The following is a 17,979-nucleotide window of genomic DNA, read 5'->3' on the forward strand; positions in this document are numbered from 1 at the left end:
TCGTGCGCAGCAACTGCAGAGTCGCCTCGCACGGGCCAAAGTGACCGTAAGAACTACACTTCCCATGATGCCGCAGCGGAGGGTCTATTTCCCCCCCCCCCCGCGCGCGCCCTTCCCGGCGTCCTCTTCCTTCCTGCGTCTCCTTTTCCTGTTCCGCTGCTGCCTGAGCACAGAAGGCCGATTGGAAGGGACGGGAGCGTTTCCCGGAGCGGCGGCTCTCTCGGCCAATGGGGAGCTCGCTTTCCTCCACGACAGGCCAATGGGAGGCCGGAGGGGGGCGCGGCCCGGCAGCCAGACCGAAGGAGGAGGGGGCAGCGGCAGGAGGAGGGGATGCGAAGTTGTTGAGGAGGCGCCTGGGGGGGGACGATGGTAGGTGGGCGCCCCCCAAATAGAGGGTACGCGGGCGCCAGGGCTTCGGCATGCCCCCCCGCGGCGGAGGGTGGGGGTCGTGGAGGCAAGACAGGCCGCAGGGGGGGGGTCTTGGTAGGGGGGGGTCTTGGTAGGGGGCCGCCTCTGCTGTGCTGCCCCCTCCCCCACTGTCAGAAGCCGTGCCAGGCGTTGGCCCTCATAGTTTGTAGGGCGGGGGCTGGTGACGGCTGCGGGGGGAGGGATGTCAGTGTGGCCTATGGGGTGGGGGGGGGCAGTGATGCAAAAGGGTCCAGCAAGTTGCTTTCTGCTAGGTGGCGGGTTGAGCATGCAGGTGAACCCTGCAAGTTGGCTGAATGATAGGTGGATTGGGGTGGGGGGGGGGTCTTGGGAGGAAAGCTGCAGGGGGATTGGGGGGGGGGCTCTTGAGAGTGCCTGTTTCAGAGGCCGGCTTTGCTTCTGGGGTGTGCGGAAGAGGGCTTGCAGGATGTGGGGGCTGCTGGCTGCAAGGTGGAAGCTTGTTTTCTGGGCTCCACTTTTTGAGACAGGGGTCTACATGGAAAGGTTTCCACCAAAGGGAAGGTGTGTAGTCTTGGTTTGTTGTGGTTCTCTCCATCTGCATCCTCTTTATTACTTCCTTTGCCTGCCTGTTACTTTTGATGGCCTCCTGTTTGGCTCAAGTGGTAATTACTTCACGTTTTATTCAATTGTGAGAGGTGCTTGGCTAAAAGCCTCTCGTATGATTGGCAAATATGCGCTTAATTTATCGGGAAGAAGTAGGCAGGGATGGAGGGAGTTGCTAACAGGTTCACAGTAGGTATTAATATTTTTAAACTGACGTTTTTTAGAATAGTACTAGAATCGATTTCTAAAACACAAACATTAAACACCAAATAGTTCAAACACAGACTGTAAGTGGGAACCTGAACTCCCATTGAATTCCCATTGTAAGGTTCATGACATTTGATGAATACAGTTCATTCAAAAATTGAAATCAGTTAAACCAATTTAAAATACCAGCAATTAGTTGATGTTCCTCTTATGGGGATGTTCCTCTTCTGGGGATAACCACTTGCAGCAGGGGGAGGCCCTTTATGTTGGTGGATTCATTTGTCCGTACAGGCATCAACCACATGCCTGGTGGAAGAGTTCTGTCTTACTACTTCCATTAGGGCCCTGATGTTCTCTGGGAGCTCATTCCACCAGGCAGGGGCCAGGACCGACAAAGCCCTGGCCCTGGTCGAGGCTAGTTGGTCTTCTTTAGTGCCGGGGACTACCAGACGGTTTGTAGAGGTCTTGAACCAAGAGCCTGCCTTAGCTGTGTTTGCAGCGTTGTATCCAGCACAGTCCTGCCTCAGAGGGATATCGTAGAGATTACTGGGACTGTACCGCCAAGCGCTTTGAATTGTCTTGCATTCGGCAGCGGCTTCATGATGTTACTGGCTGGAGCCCTCTCTTTTGAGGTGAGCGCCCTCAGTACAGAGCCACATGAACATTTCTCTGATGCTTATGTCACCAGAAGCTGCTGTTTGAGGCAAACAGTGGTGGAAGTTGTAGTGGGGATGGAGATCCTGACAGGAAAAAGTCATGGGCAGTGTGAACTTGATTTCCCCCAAAACTTCAAATTACTGGCTTACTTGCTTAACTTCTGCCCCCCCTCTCTGCTGCATTTGGAGGAACTTCACTTACAAGCCCTTCCTAATGGTTGCTTGATGCTCCACTTAGCTGACCCCAGTGGTTTGTATGGTTTCCTGGGACCATCACCTCTGGCTCAGCCTTCTCTGCCCCAGGGAACTTGACACGTGGCCATCTACAAGCACATATGTCACTTGTATTTTTTTTTTAAATAATTTTTCCTAGGCGGACTTTCTGAAAGGCTTGCCAGTTTACAACAAAAGCAACTTCAGCCGATTCCATGCAGATTCTGTGTGTAAAGCATCAGTAAGTATCTGTTCTGGGCTATATTTTACCTTAGGACCTGAAGATAACTGGAGAAAGACAAGCTGCTGCCTCCTCTTCCTCCCCCCTCCTTATTACTTCATTGTTGCATTTTTTGTTTGTTTTAGGTGCTTTTTAAGTGGTATCTGGTGCTTTTTAAGTGGTGTCTTACCAGGGCTTGTGCTGTTGAGGTGATGAGGTCTACAGTCCGATCCCAGACCATCCCAGTAATTGGGAACTTGCATGGAAAGGCATCTGTGCATTGCAGTTTTATGGGAGTGGATTGGGTTTGCTTCTTTGGAAGGATGGTTTTGGCATTCCTTTTTGTCTCCCCAATAACCTGACACAGTTTGTGTGTTGTCTCTTTCCACTAAAATGAAACTTTGCTCTCTCCCTTCATGCATATCACTTTTCTTAAATTTCACAGAATAGAAGACCGTCAGTGTATCTTCCCACGCGGGAATATCCATCCGAACAAAGTAAGTTTTTCTCCCCTGCTTCTTAGCTTTGTTGAGCTGAACAATCAGCAGATAACTTTCTTTGTGTTCAGCAGACAGCGGTTACGTTTGTTTACACAGAAATGTAAAGGAGTGTTGGCAGCTTTGAGGCCACCCCAATTGCCTGCGTTCCCCAGACTGTCTGTGTGACTCAGAAAGCTCACAACGAGAGGTACACCTTTTGCTGCCTCCCACAGATTGGTGCCTCTGAACATGGAGGCTCTCTTTAGTCATTATAGCTAATAATTTATTTTTTAAGAAATCATTTATAACCCGCTTTTCTTCTCCACATGGACCCAAAGTGGCTTACATCCTCTTCCTCCTTTCCTCTTCGTAAACGCCTGTGTGGTGGTTTATGTTGACTGGACCAATGTTACCCAACAAGCCTCCATAGCAGAGTAGTGACTTGAACGGGGTCTCCCACATCCCAGTCGGATGCTCCACCTCAGTGGCTGTCCGAGAGTCCTCTTCCATGAATTTTCTACTCTCATGTGCATTAAACTTGATGGGATGCCCCTTTTGCAAGCTAGCAAGCTTTAAAGCGCTTCCCCCAGAGTGTTTGTTCAACTTTTTCTATGCCTGAGAGACCGACCCTCGTGTCAGTAGAAGTGAGTGAGCCAGCTAAGTGAAAGTGGTTGGGACTCCTAAGAGAGACTCCATAGGGTTCTTCAGCATGTCCAGAAAGAAAGATTCTACAAAAGGTTACAGAAGTAATTGCTAATCCACATCCAAGTAGTGCCTAGCGATTGGTTGCTTGCTTGCAAAGTGCACGAATGCACAAAGCCATATGTGGAATCAGACTCCTGGTCCACGGAGGTCAGTCTCTCCAGGTCTCAGGCAGAGAAAGGGCTTTCCCTGCTGCCTGTAGCCTTTTAACTGGAGATGCTAGGGGCTGAACCTGGGATCCTCTACATCAGGGATAGTCAACCTGTGGTCCTCCAGATGTCCATGGACTACAATTCCCAGGAGCCCCTGCCAGCATTTGCTGGCAGGGGCTCCTGGGAATTGTAGTCCATGGACATCTGGAGGACCACAGGTTGACTACCCCTGCTCTACATGCTTTGCCCCTGAGTTGTGTCCTCTTCCCAAGCCCTGTGAAGGATCAGACCAAGGCTCACCACTTCTGCTAGTAAAGGTAAAGGTATCCCCTGTGCAAGCACCGAGTCATGTCTGACCCTTGGAGTGACGCCCTCTAGCGTTTTCGTGGCAGACTCAATACGGGGTGGTTTGCCAGTGCCTTCCCCAGTCATGACCGTTTACCCCCCAGCAAGCTGGGTACTCATTTTACCGACCTCGGAAGGATGGAAGGCTGAGTCAACGTTGAGCCAGCTGCTGGGATCAAACTCCCAACCTCATGGGCAGACAGCTTCAGACAGCATATCGCTGCCTTACCACTCTGCGCCACAAGAGGCTCACCACTTCTGCTACTCTTTGGTACAAACTAGGCCCCCTCTACCAGGAAACTGGCAGCCAAATTACCTGTGGGCCCCCACCTGCACCCGCTCCAAAGGGATATCAATCCACCCACCTTGTTTTCCTCCCTGCAGTCTGTCAGCGTGATGGGGTATAAGTTTGCATATGTGTAATTCCTTCATAGACTCCCACGATGGCTAGAAACACAGCACCCTGCTGCTGCGGCTGATGAAAGGAATAAATTTTCTTGGCCTAGTGGTGTTGTGTGTTGCCAGTAAAGAAGCAGGAAGTCATTGCCCCCTTCATTGAAGTCAGTGCCGGGGTTTAGCCGAGGGCCGGGTGGCTTCTCTCAGCAAAGCACTTTCAGGCTATAGAGAGCTGACAGGCCTTGGAAGTACATAGAACAGTGGTATATAGGGTGGGACTGGACTGTCTGTCCCCAGGATTCAAGGGGTGTGTGTTGGGGGCTCAGGTGTGAGTGGCTTCTGGTTCCCACCTTGGATGGTACAAGGAATCCTGGTGACTCCCCCCTTCTGAACAGGGATCTCTTGGAAGGAGCTTCAATTGGCTGCAGCTGAGAGGGGCCCCCAGTTTGCCCACCCCTGCTCTAGGGAGCTGCCTTATGCACAGCCAGATCCCTGGATAGCCTAGGCAAGCCCAGTCCCATCAGACCTTGGAAGCTAAGCCAGGTTGATCGTGACTAGCAGTTGGATGGGTGTCTTCCAAGGAAAGGCAGGGGTCATGAGAAGGAGGCAGGCAAGGGCAAACCTCCTCTGCACATCCCTTGCCTGGCTGCCGGATCTGGCTACAGGACATGGCCCTCCTCTGGCTGACAGTGGCTCTCCAGGGTCTCAGGAACAGAGGGGCAGCATCTATAGCCCAAGACCCTTTAGCAGGACTGGGCTGTGGTTCCAGGGGATTTCTGCCCATAGGTGTCTAGTTCAAAGGTAAGATGTCCAAGGCCTCCTTCCCGAGTCCCTGGGGAGTAGTGGCCAGTCAGACTCCAGGTACCTTCTGCCTCTCTCCTTGACTTGGCAAAAAGCAGCTTGTGACCCTGTGTGTTTTCTTGTGTGCTGGGTGGGGGGATCTCACTCCTCCCAGTGCACAGGCCCAAGGACGCTGGGAGACACAGCTGGGTGCTTGCAGTGTGTTCTGGGAAACCCTGACTGCCTGCAACTGCCATCCTGATGTTTTCTTGTTTTAAGTGTTCTCATGAGTTCTGTTTCTTCCTTTGGCAGTCATTGTGACAGAAAAAACGAACATACTTTTGCGTTACCTACATCAGCAGTGGGACAAAAAGGTATGGATTCAAGGCCACGTGTGTGTTTAGCTACCAGTTGTGTATATCAAAAGGAGATGGGATGGGGGAGATGACAAAACAGATGCCCATTCCGAAGCAGCTTGCCTCTCTAGGAGCTGGAGTTTCCGTGTACTCAGCACTGGGGGAGAGTCATAGAGCTGGAAGGGGGCAGACAAGACCACCTAGTCCCACTCCCTGCTCAAGGCAGGATCAACCTAAAGTAGGGGTGGCCAAGCTGTGGCCGCCAGCAGCATGGCAGGGGCTCTTGGGAGTTGTAGCCCATGGACATCTGGAGAGCCAGTTTGGCCACCCCCAGTCTAAAGCTTCCTTGATAAGGATCTGGCCAGCCACTGCTTGAAGACCTTCAGTGTGTGTGTGTGTGTGTGGGGGGGGGCACTACTTCATTAGGCAGCCCATTCCACTGCTGAGATACTCTGACTGTAAAAAAAAGATCTTCTAATGTCCGGCTGGTACCTTTCTGCCTTAAAACCCATTATTGTGAGTCCTACTCTCTGTTGGCAACAGGAACATTGCTCTGCCCCCAAATAATTCAGCTCTCCAGCCCATACCTGTTTTCCTTTCTCAGCAAAACTAAGTCTTTAATACGTTTTTTTTTTCTCCTTATCAGAATGCAGCAAAAAAAAGAGACCCAGAGCAAGTGGAAATAGAGGGTGAAAATTCTGCCCCACCCCGCAAAATAGCCCGGACAGACAGCCAAGATATGAATGAGGACACTTAAAGCTCTTGCTCTACTTCTGCACTGTTGATGCAGGCGCTTCCTGTGTGGTTTTTTTTTTGGTCTTTCACTGTGTAAAAAAAAAAGGCAAATGAAATAATTCCACCTGCCCCCACCCCAACCTATATAGCCCCAAACCACTTTTGATTTCTGAAGAGCCAATGTATTTATTTTTGTTTGTGTGCGGGAGGGGAGGGGAAGGTCTCTTCTTCCAGTTTTGTAGTATTATTTATGTTCTCTCCTCCCCCCACGCTTGTGGAGTAAGTCAGGATAAAATGATGTTTAAACTGTGATCATTGCCTTTAAAAAGAATAAATTCCACTTTTTGTGGCTTGTTCCCCCAAGTTCAACTAGCTGGGTGCAGGAGAGGGAGCCCAATTCCAGCCAGTGCCATCCCCCCGCCCCCGCCACCAGTCTTTCCTGGGGTTGTGTCAACTTTGCCCACTGTACAATTAGTAATATGTGTTGAAAATTTATTTTCTCGAGGGTGCTAAAAGCTCCCCCCATTCCTGTATCTACCATCAAAATCAAATCTACCTTGTACTGCAGTTAATTGTGAGGGTCCCTCTCTCTCTGAGTGATCCTATCAGCCATGACTTAATACTTTGTTAATAACCGTCGCATTCACCTTCTTTGGTCTCTCCCCCCACTCCCCACTGGGGACTTTGTTTGCACGCCGGCCGTATAACTCCGAGGAAAGCACACCTCTGCTCTCTCTCTCTCTCTCTCTTTCTCTCTCTCTCTCCACTCTTTGAACGGACCAGTTCTGTGCAACTTCTCCAGTAGAATAAAAAATGGGTATTTCTCATCTCTTGCCGTGTATTGGTGAAAAGTCTGTGATGTGAATAATTGGGAAGGGGGCTGAATTACAATCAGTGATCCCTTTAACTCAATTAATGCAGGGTGGGTGTGTGTGTGCCAGGGGCAGACAGGGTGGAGGTCCCTAAAGTGATCCCTCTTGTAGAGAAAGTAAGGGAACTTTGTGGCATCTGTTGAAGGCGTTTCAGAAGAAGAGTTGGTGCTTATATGCCGCTTTTCTCAACTCGGAGTCTCAAAGCGCCTTCCCTTCCTCTCCCCACAACACACCCCTGAGGGGTAGGTGGGGCTGAGAGAGCTCTGACAGGAGTGCGTGGCCAGAACAGCACTATCAGGCTGGGAGGAGTCCCAGGTCTCCCAGCTGGCTTTGTGTGGGGAAGGAGCAGGGAATCAAGCCCAGCTGGCCAGATGAGAAGCAGCTGCTCTGAGCCACTACACCATGCTGGCTCTCAGGGCTGACAGCCCTTCCCATTGAACCTTTGGGGCTGGAGGCAACACAGCCCTGGGCGGACACTTGTGGCTTTTCACTAGCATGGGGGGGAGGGAATGGTCCTGGTGGGTTCCTTGCGTGATTTGGGGAGACTGTTTTCCTTCAGATGCTCCCATCACCCTCCTCCAGAAGGCTAGGACTAGGGAGACTGGAACATCTGCAGAAGGCAAAGGGCTGCTTCAGAAGGTAGCCCCCCATGTTCAGAGGGTCTGGTTATCAGGTACCAAGGGACAAGCCAAATGCTTATTTGCTATCAGTTGGGAATAGCACACCAGAACATTGGGTCCAATCCAGTGGGCCCAACAAAGTAGCTTTAATCCTTAATGCAGTCTCCAGAGTCAGGAGTAGTTTGTCTCAGAATAGCAACTGCTGGAGGAGTGTTCTTGACCATGCCCTGCTTAACCTGCTCTGGTTCGGCCTCACTTGGAGTGTTCAGTTTGGGGTACCCCAGTTTAAGAGGGATGTAGACAAACTGGAGGGTGTCCAGAGGAGGGCAACAAAGATGGTGAGGGGTTTGGAGACCAAGACCTATGAGGAAAGGTTGGGGGAGCTTGGTCTGTTTAGCCTGGAGAGGAGATGACTGAGAGGGGATCTGATAACCATCTTCAAGTATTTAAAAGGGTGCCATATGGAGGATGGAGCAGAGTTGTTCTCTCTTGCCCCAGAGGGACAGACCAGATCCAATAGGATGAAATTAGTTCAAAAGAAATTCTGTCTCAACATCCGGAAGAAGTTCCTGACAGTTAGAGTGGTTCCTCAGTGGAACAGGCTTCCTCGGGAGGTGGTGGGTTTTCCATCTTTGGAAATTTTTAAACAGAGGCTGGATAGCCATCTGACGGAGAGACTGATTCTGTGAAGGCAAAGGGGTGGCAGGTTACAGTGGATGAGCGATGGGGTTGTGAGTGTCCTACATAGTGCAGAGGGTTGGACTAGTTGGCCAACTCTATGATTCTGAGTCTGATTCTAGGTGCCCTGGAAGCCTCCAGCTTGCCTGAACAATGAGGCTACTTTGGTAGCTTCAAAGTTAAGGCTCGGAGGGAGTGTGGCTTGGAGCAGTGGGGTTTCCCCACTGGCAGTGTTGGACTGAGAGCAGTACCTGTTAATTCTTATCCATCCCTCCCAATTTCTCAGGTGCATAACATTTTTAGAAGATTTTATTCGACTAAAAGGAGCTCTTAGGGGAAGAAGTACCCCCCCTTCCTTGTCCAGCACTCTGGGCTTCCGGGCCTGCTGGCTTAGCTCTTTGGTCTCTGATGGGCCCTTCAGAGGTTGCCCCATACCACAGCAACACAGGCCAGGTGCATCCTGCCCCATGCCCAGGTGTTTTTGTTTGGGGGGGGGAGCTACTGTGTCCATCCACCTTCCACCTGGGGAAAAGAAAAGCCTCATTCCTTCCCCTTTTGTTGAAATATAGTTTTTATTGCATTTCTGCCAGTTTTACAAAAATATGACAAAAATAACTTAAAGAAAAAGTCCTGCTACTTCCCCCTTCTGTTTCCTTATTCAAGGCAAAATAAATAAATGCAGCAAATAAATAAAGTTAAAAAATAACATTCCCGCCCCTTCCCAAAAAGGAATTTCCTCTCTTGTACGGTCGCCATTGCTCCGAGGAGTGAGACCACAAACAGACGGCATTGCCTTCAGTGGTGGAGGGCACCAGGAGGCTGCCCCCATCCCCCTGGACTCCGCAGAGTTGTCCTGTGTTTGACTGCTGGAGGAGGCACCTCTTCATTTTACATGGACCTCCTTCCTTCCCCTGCCGGCTTGCAGCCCCTGCTCTGCCTTCCTTTGGCATGCCTCATGTCTCCTGGACTTCCCAGATGACAGAGCAACCTCATGGGTGGCTGCTTGGGACCAGGGTGGTGGTGGTATTGGGGAGCCCACTCTTACACAGAGTTTTGTCCTCCGGGCATGGGGGGGGCTGGAAAAGAATAGTTCCTCCATCACACCATCTCTGCACGGCTAAAGGCCAGGCATCCACTGGAGGAACTACCCCTTTCCTGAGCCTGGCAGTTGAGTTCACTGCTGCTGCTGCTGCTTTTTTGCACCCGTGTTTCTACCACCACCAAGCACTGGAGGAACCCATGGGGAGTCGAGGCCTGCAGCCAGCCGTCAGAGCTGTGTTATTGCTGTCGCGAAATGGCTTGGATGTGACACGAAAGGATGTCAGACGTGGAAGAACATGATAAGCAAAACACTAACTGGTCCACCCGTTAAGATCCGGGCCAGGAGGGCCGTGGCTTCTGCCAGGGCTTTAGGATGGTTGAGCAGCTTGGGTGAAACGGCTTTTTGGCCTTTGGGGAGGCTTGGACAAAAGCCAACGCAAAGAGGATCCCAGTACCCCCCAGTTTCCCACCACCCACCTCCCAGTCATGGCTTGGGGGAGTCACCTGTGAAGGAAAGCAGGGCGGGGGCACCTCCCTTCATTTTTACAGGGACCTCCTTCCTTCCCCTGCCGGCTTGCAGCCCCTTAAAACACAAACGCAGCCCCACAAGGCCGTTTTTTGCGAGAGGTCAGAACCTGAGATGCGCCTGTCAAATTGTGCCTCTGAAATGGAGGGTGTTCCATCAAGGACCCTCCCGCTACAGCACCCGCTGATCTGCAAAATTAAGTAAAAACTTTCCCTTTTTAAACTTGGACCCTGCAAGAGAGACGGGTACAGTGAAAGTCGCAGGAAGATGAAGAGGGGACTTTTTGAGCAATAACCCAATTGGGGAAGACGGCGAGGGTAGCATGAAACCACACAAAGCCTGCCAGCCATGCTCCCTCCCCCTCCCCCATTTCCAAGGGGTTAAAATCTGCTACAGCTAACTGGGCCCCCCCACCCCACCCCAGCTACCATAACTATTTCCCAGTTTGCAACAAACGGACTGGTAGAGATCCCTCCCTACACACCCGGAAACCAATTCTGAATATTTCCTTGAAGTCAAAGCATATCTCCCCCCCCCACATTACCAAACCACAGGATCAAACCCCTATCCTTGGCATAAAAGTCAAGGGGGTCCTTATTGCGCAAGAACAACAGAACACAGATTATTTAAATGGCCCCCGGCCCCCCCAATCGCTTGGGAGGGCCGGCCTCCTTGTAGGTTTTCCCTGCCAGTGAAAGTTTCCAACAATTGATCAATTCATGGAGTAGATCTTTGTTGCCAAATCTGCTGATGCCTGCCTGTCTCTGTCCCCCCCCCCCCCCCCACACAGCCTGCTTTTTCAAATGCCAAGGCAGTGGCTCCCAGCCATCAGCAGGAAAGGCAAAAGAAATTTCAGTTTTGTTTATAGTGCAAAAAAATGCCAACCATGCACAAACTTCGGCTCAAAAATGTCTCTCTTTCCCAAAACGACTTGGGCCCATGGCGATCCTGTCCTGCAGGGCTGTTGTTCAAGCAAAAAAGGGGGCAGGCAGTATGCTAGAGGAATTCTCCAGGAAGGGAGATGAGAGAGTTGTGGGCTAGGAATCTTTCTCAAAGGCAGGTTGGCAGGCATTGCATCCGGAAAGCCCTCCAGGCTTCCCCGTGACCAGGCTTGTTTTGGGTGTAAAATACAGTAGCTCTGGGCAAATCTGCCCCCCCCTGATTCCTGCTGCTGAGCCTGAAATGCAAAAAGGGCTGCTAGGGTATATCTATGCAAATTCTAAATCGGGAAAATTTCAGATGTTGCTCCTGCACGTTTTAAGAATGTGGTGCTGTTGAGGGCGCCCTGCCGAAGCATTTGTGAGTCCTCATTGGCTAAGTGGGATCGTTTTGAACTGCACGAAATTCAGCAGCGTCCATAACTTGTACTGCTGGACAGAGACGGGTACCTATGGGTGGGTGGGTTAAATGAGAATATCAATATTTGGAAGTAAATCTGAGCTCTGACTTCCTCTCAAGTGGTTCTAAGGTGGAAGGCATTCTAAATGTGTATGTGCGGGGAGTGTGTCTGCAACAGCTTCCCTAAACTGGGCTCTCATAATGGCTCCAAACCTCACAAAAGGATATTTCTCCCCCCACCCCCCAATTTTTTTCTGTCCTCAACAGATGAGCTCCATTTGTCCGCTCTGCTGCAGATTCCCAAAAGCTAGTCCAGAAGGGGATTCTGGCCAGGCCCTAGTGGCAGGTCTCCGCCCCAGGCACACAAAGAGGGAGGACGCACAACCAAACTGCTAAAGCCCTTCAGACTGAGCCTGTTGACTCAGGTCTGAGGAGCGAAGAGGGACTCCTAACGGGCAGTTCCTTGCGTGTCCCCAGCCCTTCAGGTGAGCTGCAGGCAGAGACAGGTGATCACCTACAGTGGCGTGCTGAAGTCACAGCCCCCCCCTCCCCTCCCGCTTACCCACTTTGGCCCTTCCTTCTCCTCCTTCTCCTTTCTCAGCCGGAAGCCTGGCCCTCTCAGTGGCTCTCCAAAACCAAGTGACCTGGACTTTGCCAAATCCACGTGGAGTTCTGCTCCCAGCTTCAAGATTGAGGGTGCCCCAGTTTTGCCTGAAGAACCAGCCACCTGCTCCTCCTCCCCCCTCCCCCCATCACAGCGGCTTCCCTTCCTGCCCCCAGCCGCGGGTTAGAGTTTATGGCTCGGGCCCTCCTCCGCCGCCATCGTTCGGATATCGGCTTCGTCTGCCGTCTCCTCGGCCATCATCCCGTTGAGGTGGGACCTGCCTGTGGCCGGGAGCCTCTCGCCAGGGTCCGCCGCGTGGCCGGCCCTCGGGGCCTGCGGCAGTGGGGGGGCTCCGTTCCCCCCCTCTGACTTGCTGAAATTGAAGAGTTTGCTCGGGTTGAAAGGCTTGGTGGGGGACTGCCCCTTCTCCGTGCTGGCCTCCCGCTTTGTCTCCGGGGACTTGAGGAACTTGAAGCTCAGGAAGCCGGGCAGCTTGTTGTCCGTGCTGGTGGGGGACTGTGGGGAGCGGGCCGTCCCCGGGGCTGTTGCTCCGGCGCCCCCTGACAAAAACTTGCCCTGCAGCGGGATGATCTGCTTGAGCTTCATCACATTGTTGGTGGCCAGGAGGGAGCTGGGGCGTTTGGGCTTCTCCGAGCTGTGGCCTGAACCGCTGGCGGCCTTGCCTTTGGGCTGGCTCTTCTCATGGGCCGGCTCCGGCCCTCCCCCGTCGGCCTTGCCTTCCTCCCGGCCGCTCTCCCGCTCCTTCCGGGCGTGGTACTCAGCGTGGCGCTGGCGCTCCTCCTCTTCCCGCTTGCGGCGCTGCTGCTGCTGGAAATGGTGCTGGGCCTGCCGCTCGTGTTTCTGTGGGGGGGGGGGTTAGAAATCCCATGGCTGGCTGGAAGGGGCCCCATTCCCGCCCACCCCGGGTGGCACAGGGGAGACCTGCCCCAGGTCACCCAGCCACCTTTCACGGCCCAATTCCACACTGAGTCCACTTCAGTCTATCTTTGGATAGAGTAAAAAGGCAGCCCCAGTTAATCTGGTAGTTGATTCATTTCCATGCTGCCTCCCCCCCCCCCCCCCAGCGGCTTCCGTCATTCTCCTTTCCACAATCCTGAGAGGAGGGCCATGGTCGTCCATGGCCAGTTTCAGGTTGGGAAATGCCTGGATGTGGGGGTGGGGGGTAAAGCCTGGAGAGACAGGATTGGGGAAGGGGATATTTCAGCAGGGTATAATATAACGCCAGAGAGTCTACCCTCCCAAGGCTGATCCTGCCCCTCCCCAAATTGCACCCTACCCAGGCCCAACCTCCCAAATATCCAGGCATTTCCCGTCCTGATACTGGCCATGGTGATACTGAACAGGTGACCCTGGGCCAACCTCACCCACCTCTCAGGGTTGTGGAGAGGAGAACGACGGAAGCCAGTGGGGAGAATGGCAGCATGGAAATCTGTGGGGGAGCTGCAACCCACTTTTGGATCCAAACTAAATTCTGAGCTGCACTGGATGAATTAATCAACGAAAGCTCCTATGATTAAAACACCTTACGTAAGGTTGGAGACCTAATTATTACTATTACCCCTTTATTACTAATTATTACTACTACCCCTTTATGACAAAAGGAGGCAAGATCACTAGGACTGGAAGATACTGTCCAAAGAACTCTTCTGAGCTTCTGTCAGAAGTGGGATGTGAACCACAACTTTCTAATTTACAGATCTAATACTACAAATCATTTTCCTGTATTAATGCACCCATGCCCCTAGTTTATTCTTCCTTCCCTGCACACAGTAAAGAAAGATGCAGCTTATTTCTCTTTCTGGTGGATGAAATTTTAGCCCCCTCCCCTGGTTTACTGACTGGCAGCTGCAGGGCAGGTTTGTCTCTGGCTCTTCTCTGTCGTCTGCAAATCAGGTGTAATTCTGGGGGACCTCCAGTTGGGGTCTGGAGGTCCCCCAGAATTACACTTGATTGGCAGACGACAGAGATCAGTCCTCCTGAAGAAAACGGATGCTTTCGAGAGGGCAGACTTTATGGAATTACATCCCTGCTGGTGTCTGTCCCCCCACCAAATCCTTCTCTCCCCAGTCAGTACCCCCAAAATCTTTCCCAAAATCTTTCCCAACCCAGAGGGCAGAGTGTGCTCTAGAGGAAGGGGACACTGACCTTGAAGGCTTCACGACGCTGATATTCAAGTTTTGCCATTTCCTCCGCCACCCAGGCTGGGATGTCTGGAATCGCTACTTGGATGACATATTTGAGCAAGAAGGCAAAATGCTGAGGGGAAGAAAAGGGAAAGGGGCAAATGCATCAAATTGCTCTTATGCACACGCAGCCCCCCCCCCCCCAACCCTCCATCTCTTCAGCCGGTGTGGCGTTGGGGTGAAGAGTTACAGCTTCTAATCTGGAGAACCGGGTTTGATTCCCCACTCATCCTCTTTTCAGTGATCCTGGACCGGTCACAGTTCTCTCAGAGCTCTTTCAGCCTCTCATTCCTCACAGGGCAAGCCACTTTGAGGCTTCTTTGGGTAGTGAAAAGCGAGGTACAAACAACCAGCTTTTCTTCTCGTTTCCTTCTTCTGCATGCTTTGCTTCACAAGCACTATTTACGCACCGGGAACGTCACTGCCCCAGCTCCCGTGCAGGAGAAAAAATTGGGGGCAGATGAGGTGCACTAGGCCAAATTCTCCCCAGTGTGGGTGCAGGAAGAGGTGGGGCAACCAGCCATAACTAAAACTGCAGCCTGCAGCCTGGCATGAAACCTCCAGTGCATAAACGGTCAAAGAGGGTCAAACTGGGAGGGGGGCAGCCTCCAAAAGCAGAGTGCCCCCCCACGGCTACTGTGACCAAGGGAGGGCTTCACTTTTCACACACCCCACACGCGGCATTTCCCAAGACTGCATTGTGGGAGGGCAGGGCATGACTAGGGCAACCTTTTCCCCCCAATGGGGCTTTAAGTTCCGCAGGGCCTGCCAAACAGAGCTCTTCAGCCAGGCATTTGAGATCCGACAGAAGCAACACCCCCCAGGGGGCCCCCAGAACCCCTTCCCTCACACAGATGTGCCCTTGGAGCAAACAAAAGGGCAACCCTGCACTGACCAGCCGGTGGGATTCAGTCAGTGGTTAACGTGGCTGTTAATGTTTTAATGAAGTAAAATCACTTTCGCCAAACTCTACTGTTACTACTGTTATGCTGCTTTTATTATTGGGCCATGTTTTTACCTGTATCGTCGTCTCCCAATTTTCTGTAAACCACCCTGAGCCATGAGGGGAGGACAGTATACAAATATAATAAATATAAGTGGATGAGGAGGACAGTTTAGGTCAGCATGAAAAGGGGGAGATTTGCAAGTCTTCCCCACAATTATGGCCCCTATAGGGCGCCCTCATGGCTGCTTTGTGAGGTACAGGCCCCTTCCAGACTACACCGTGGCCAGACTGAGATGCCTGGATTCCACGGAGAAAACATAGAAGAAGAGTTGGTTCTTATATGCCGCTTTTCCCTACCCGAAGGAGGCTCAAAGCGGCTTACAGTCGCCTTCCCTCCCTCTCCCCACAACAGACACCCTGTGGGGTGGGTGAGGCTGAGAGAGCCCTGATATCACTGAAGAGGAAGATTTTGTTCTTATATGCCACTTTTCTCTACCCAAAGGAGGCTCAAAGCGGCTTACAGTCGCCTTCCAATTCCTCTACCCACAACAGACACCCTGTGAGGTGGGGGAGGCTGAGAGAGCCCCGATATCACTGAAGAAGAAGAGTTTGTTCTTATATGCCACTTTTCTCTACCCAAAGGAGGCTCAAAGCGGCTTACAGTTGCCTTCCCTTTCCATTCCCCACAACAGACACCCTGTGAGGTGGGGGAGGCTGAGAGAGCCCTGATATCACTGCTCGGTCAGAACAGCTTTCTCAGTGCCGTGATGAGCCCAAGGTCACCCAGCTGGTTGCATGTGGGGGAGCGCAGAATCGAACCCGGCATGCCAGATTAGAAGTCCGCACTCCTAACCACTACACCAAACTGGCTCTATTGCTTTAACACTATAGCGCTCAATTTGGAACATATGGGGGTTGATGGGGGATAGTGTGTGGTGGAAAGGGGTACCCTTATAATCATCTTCAGAGGCCCTGCTTTGAGGCCTCTGAGATTAGGCAAATGGCATCCAAGGAGAGGGCTTTCGCAGTGGCATCCCCAAAGCTTTGGAACTCTGCCCAGATTTGTCTGTTCGCTTTTTGTTGCTGGATGGAGCCATGTTGCTGTAGTGGTTAAGAGCAGGCCTTCTAATCTGGTGAGTTGGGTTTGATTCCCCATTCTTCCCTCACATGCAGCCAGCTGGGTGAGCTTGGGCCAGTCGCAGCCCTGATAGTGCTGTTCTCACAAAGGATCAGGGCTCTCTCAGCCTCACCTACCTCACAGGATGCCTGTTGTGGGAAGAGGAAGGGATGGAGATTGTAACTTGCTTTGAGACTCCGGGTAGAGAAAAGCGTGGTATAAAAACCAACTCTTCTTCTTTATTTTATTTTGAGTTCTGTCAGTGATCCCCTTCTTCCTGAACAACGTTTTAATGGCTGTTTTTACATCTTTGTACATATTTTAGCTCTATTTTGAATTTGTTTGAATGACATAGGGTTTTTTCTTGGTGGCGGGGCTGATTTTAATGGTTTTAAAATGTGACTATCATGCATGTTTTAAGGCAGGGGTAGTCAAATTGCGGCCCTCCAGATGTCCATGGACTACAATTCCCAGGAGCCCCCAGGGGGCTCCTGGGAATTGTAGTCCATGGACATCTGGAGGGCCGCAGTTTGACTACCCCTGTTTTAAGGTGTTCAGCACCTTGGTCCCTGTGAGGGCAGAATGATTCAATCAATGTGACCTTTCCTACCAGATTTCTATGACCAAAATGGGGATTTGAACCCGGGTCTCCCAGAGCTTAGACAAACACACTGGCCCCTAAACCCCTGCTGGCTGTCTTGAGACGGAAGGCCCCCCGCACTGATCTCCAAGAGCTTCAACCTGTCCCAACTGCAGTAGCCAAGACGAGGAGGAGGGAGGGAGGGAGGGCCCTTAAACAAGCAGTCACCTCTAGCACCACCACGGAGATGATTGCCCCCTCGGGACTCAGCCATGGGAAGAGGCGCTGCAGTTGCCCGCATTGACCGATCAGGTAGAAGTTCACCACGATTGCCAGGACCCCCATGGCCTCCATTACTTTCTGCAGGGAGAAAAGAGCTCTCAGTTTTGTCCAGCATCCCCAGAAGAGCGTGCTCCTAGACCTCACTGTTTCTGCATAGAGGATGCAAAGCCCCACGTCACGCACAGCCTGAAGAGCGACTGGAGGTCAGAAGCCCCTAGTTGGAATGCGTGGCCATGGTTCCTCCAGCAGATGGTTCTTGCAAAAATAAAAATAAAACCCCAAAGAGGAAAAAGCTACAGTTCCCAAGAGGCCGCGACCATGAACAGTTCCACAGTCCAGTCGGCAGTTAACAGGAAAGGAGATGAGCCCCATTTGCAGGTCAGCAGATCAGAGCTGTTTGGATGCCCCTAATGTCACTCAAACACAAAGGAAGCAGCTCAGTTGTGGGGGACTGAATTTGGCTCCTGAGTTTCTCACCCTGCCTGGGCTTCCTTCTGTGACAGGGCTGGAGCACATTCCCTGTGAGGAAGGTTCTGGCCATTTTGATTTAGGAAAACAGCTAAGTGGCCTCTAAAACGATGGACAACGGCCGATGAACGTTTTTTCTCCTTCCCTCATCAAACTTAGCCTTGAGAACCACCCAATACTGGATGGGCAACAGAGCCAGGGAAAACACTTCTTCCACATAATTAGCTTGTGAAACTCCCTGCCACAAGACCTGGCTATGGCCATGAACCTGGCTATGCTGCTCCCATCGGGTTTTCATGGCAAGAGATGGCTGGGGTGGTTTGCCCCTGCCTGCCTCTGCATAGTAACCCTGGATTTCCTTGGCAGCCTCCCATCCGAATGCTAAGCAGGACCAGGCCTGCTTGGCTTCTGAGTCCTGACAAGACCGGGCTAGCCTGGTCCATCCACTCAGGGCAGCTGCTCACTTAGATGG

General features: G+C 52.0%; 2 protein-coding genes across 4 annotated transcripts in view; one reads left to right on the forward strand and one right to left on the reverse strand.

The window, feature by feature from the left end:
• The first annotated feature begins 253 nt into the window (after nt 1-253).
• DDA1 (DET1 and DDB1 associated 1) lies at nt 254-7,060 on the forward strand. Of its 2 annotated transcripts, none has more exons than XM_077331894.1 (5): nt 254-369; nt 2,227-2,307; nt 2,732-2,783; nt 5,453-5,514; nt 6,143-7,060. In XM_077331894.1, the coding sequence occupies exons 1-5, from the start codon at nt 367-369 to the stop codon at nt 6,251-6,253; spliced, it is 309 nt and encodes a 102-aa protein (XP_077188009.1). In that variant the 5' UTR covers nt 254-366; the 3' UTR covers nt 6,254-7,060. The 2 variants fall into 2 exon arrangements, with proteins under 2 accessions (XP_077188009.1, XP_077188008.1); XM_077331893.1 differs by lacking the exon at nt 254-369 and adding an exon at nt 970-1,829.
• Nucleotides 7,061-8,954: 1,894 nt separating this feature from the next.
• ANO8 (anoctamin 8) overlaps nt 8,955-17,979 on the reverse strand; it is a 54,423-nt gene continuing 45,398 nt past the window's right edge. For both annotated transcript variants that reach the window (XM_077331890.1, XM_077331891.1), the window contains exons 15-17: nt 16,986-17,117; nt 14,077-14,187; nt 8,955-12,771 (exon numbers count right to left, since the gene is read on the reverse strand). In XM_077331890.1, the coding sequence (XP_077188005.1) occupies nt 12,094-12,771; nt 14,077-14,187; nt 16,986-17,117 (921 nt within the window). In that variant the 3' untranslated portion in view covers nt 8,955-12,093. The remainder of the gene's footprint in view (nt 12,772-14,076; nt 14,188-16,985; nt 17,118-17,979) is intronic.

This window comes from Paroedura picta, chromosome 4, assembly GCF_049243985.1.
Source record: "Paroedura picta isolate Pp20150507F chromosome 4, Ppicta_v3.0, whole genome shotgun sequence".
In the NCBI taxonomy this organism is placed as follows: domain Eukaryota; kingdom Metazoa; phylum Chordata; class Lepidosauria; order Squamata; family Gekkonidae; genus Paroedura; species Paroedura picta.

Excerpts from the sequence above, each read along its gene's own strand:
- DDA1 (XM_077331893.1), top strand. The coding sequence starts at position 1,797 with ATGATGTTACTGGCTGGAGCCCTCTCTTTTGAG. Across the intron at positions 2,308-2,731 it reads ATTCTGTGTGTAAAGCATCA|AATAGAAGACCGTCAGTGTA; the intron begins GTAAGTATCTGT and ends TAAATTTCACAG. Across the intron at positions 2,784-5,452 it reads GGAATATCCATCCGAACAAA|TCATTGTGACAGAAAAAACG; the intron begins GTAAGTTTTTCT and ends TTCCTTTGGCAG.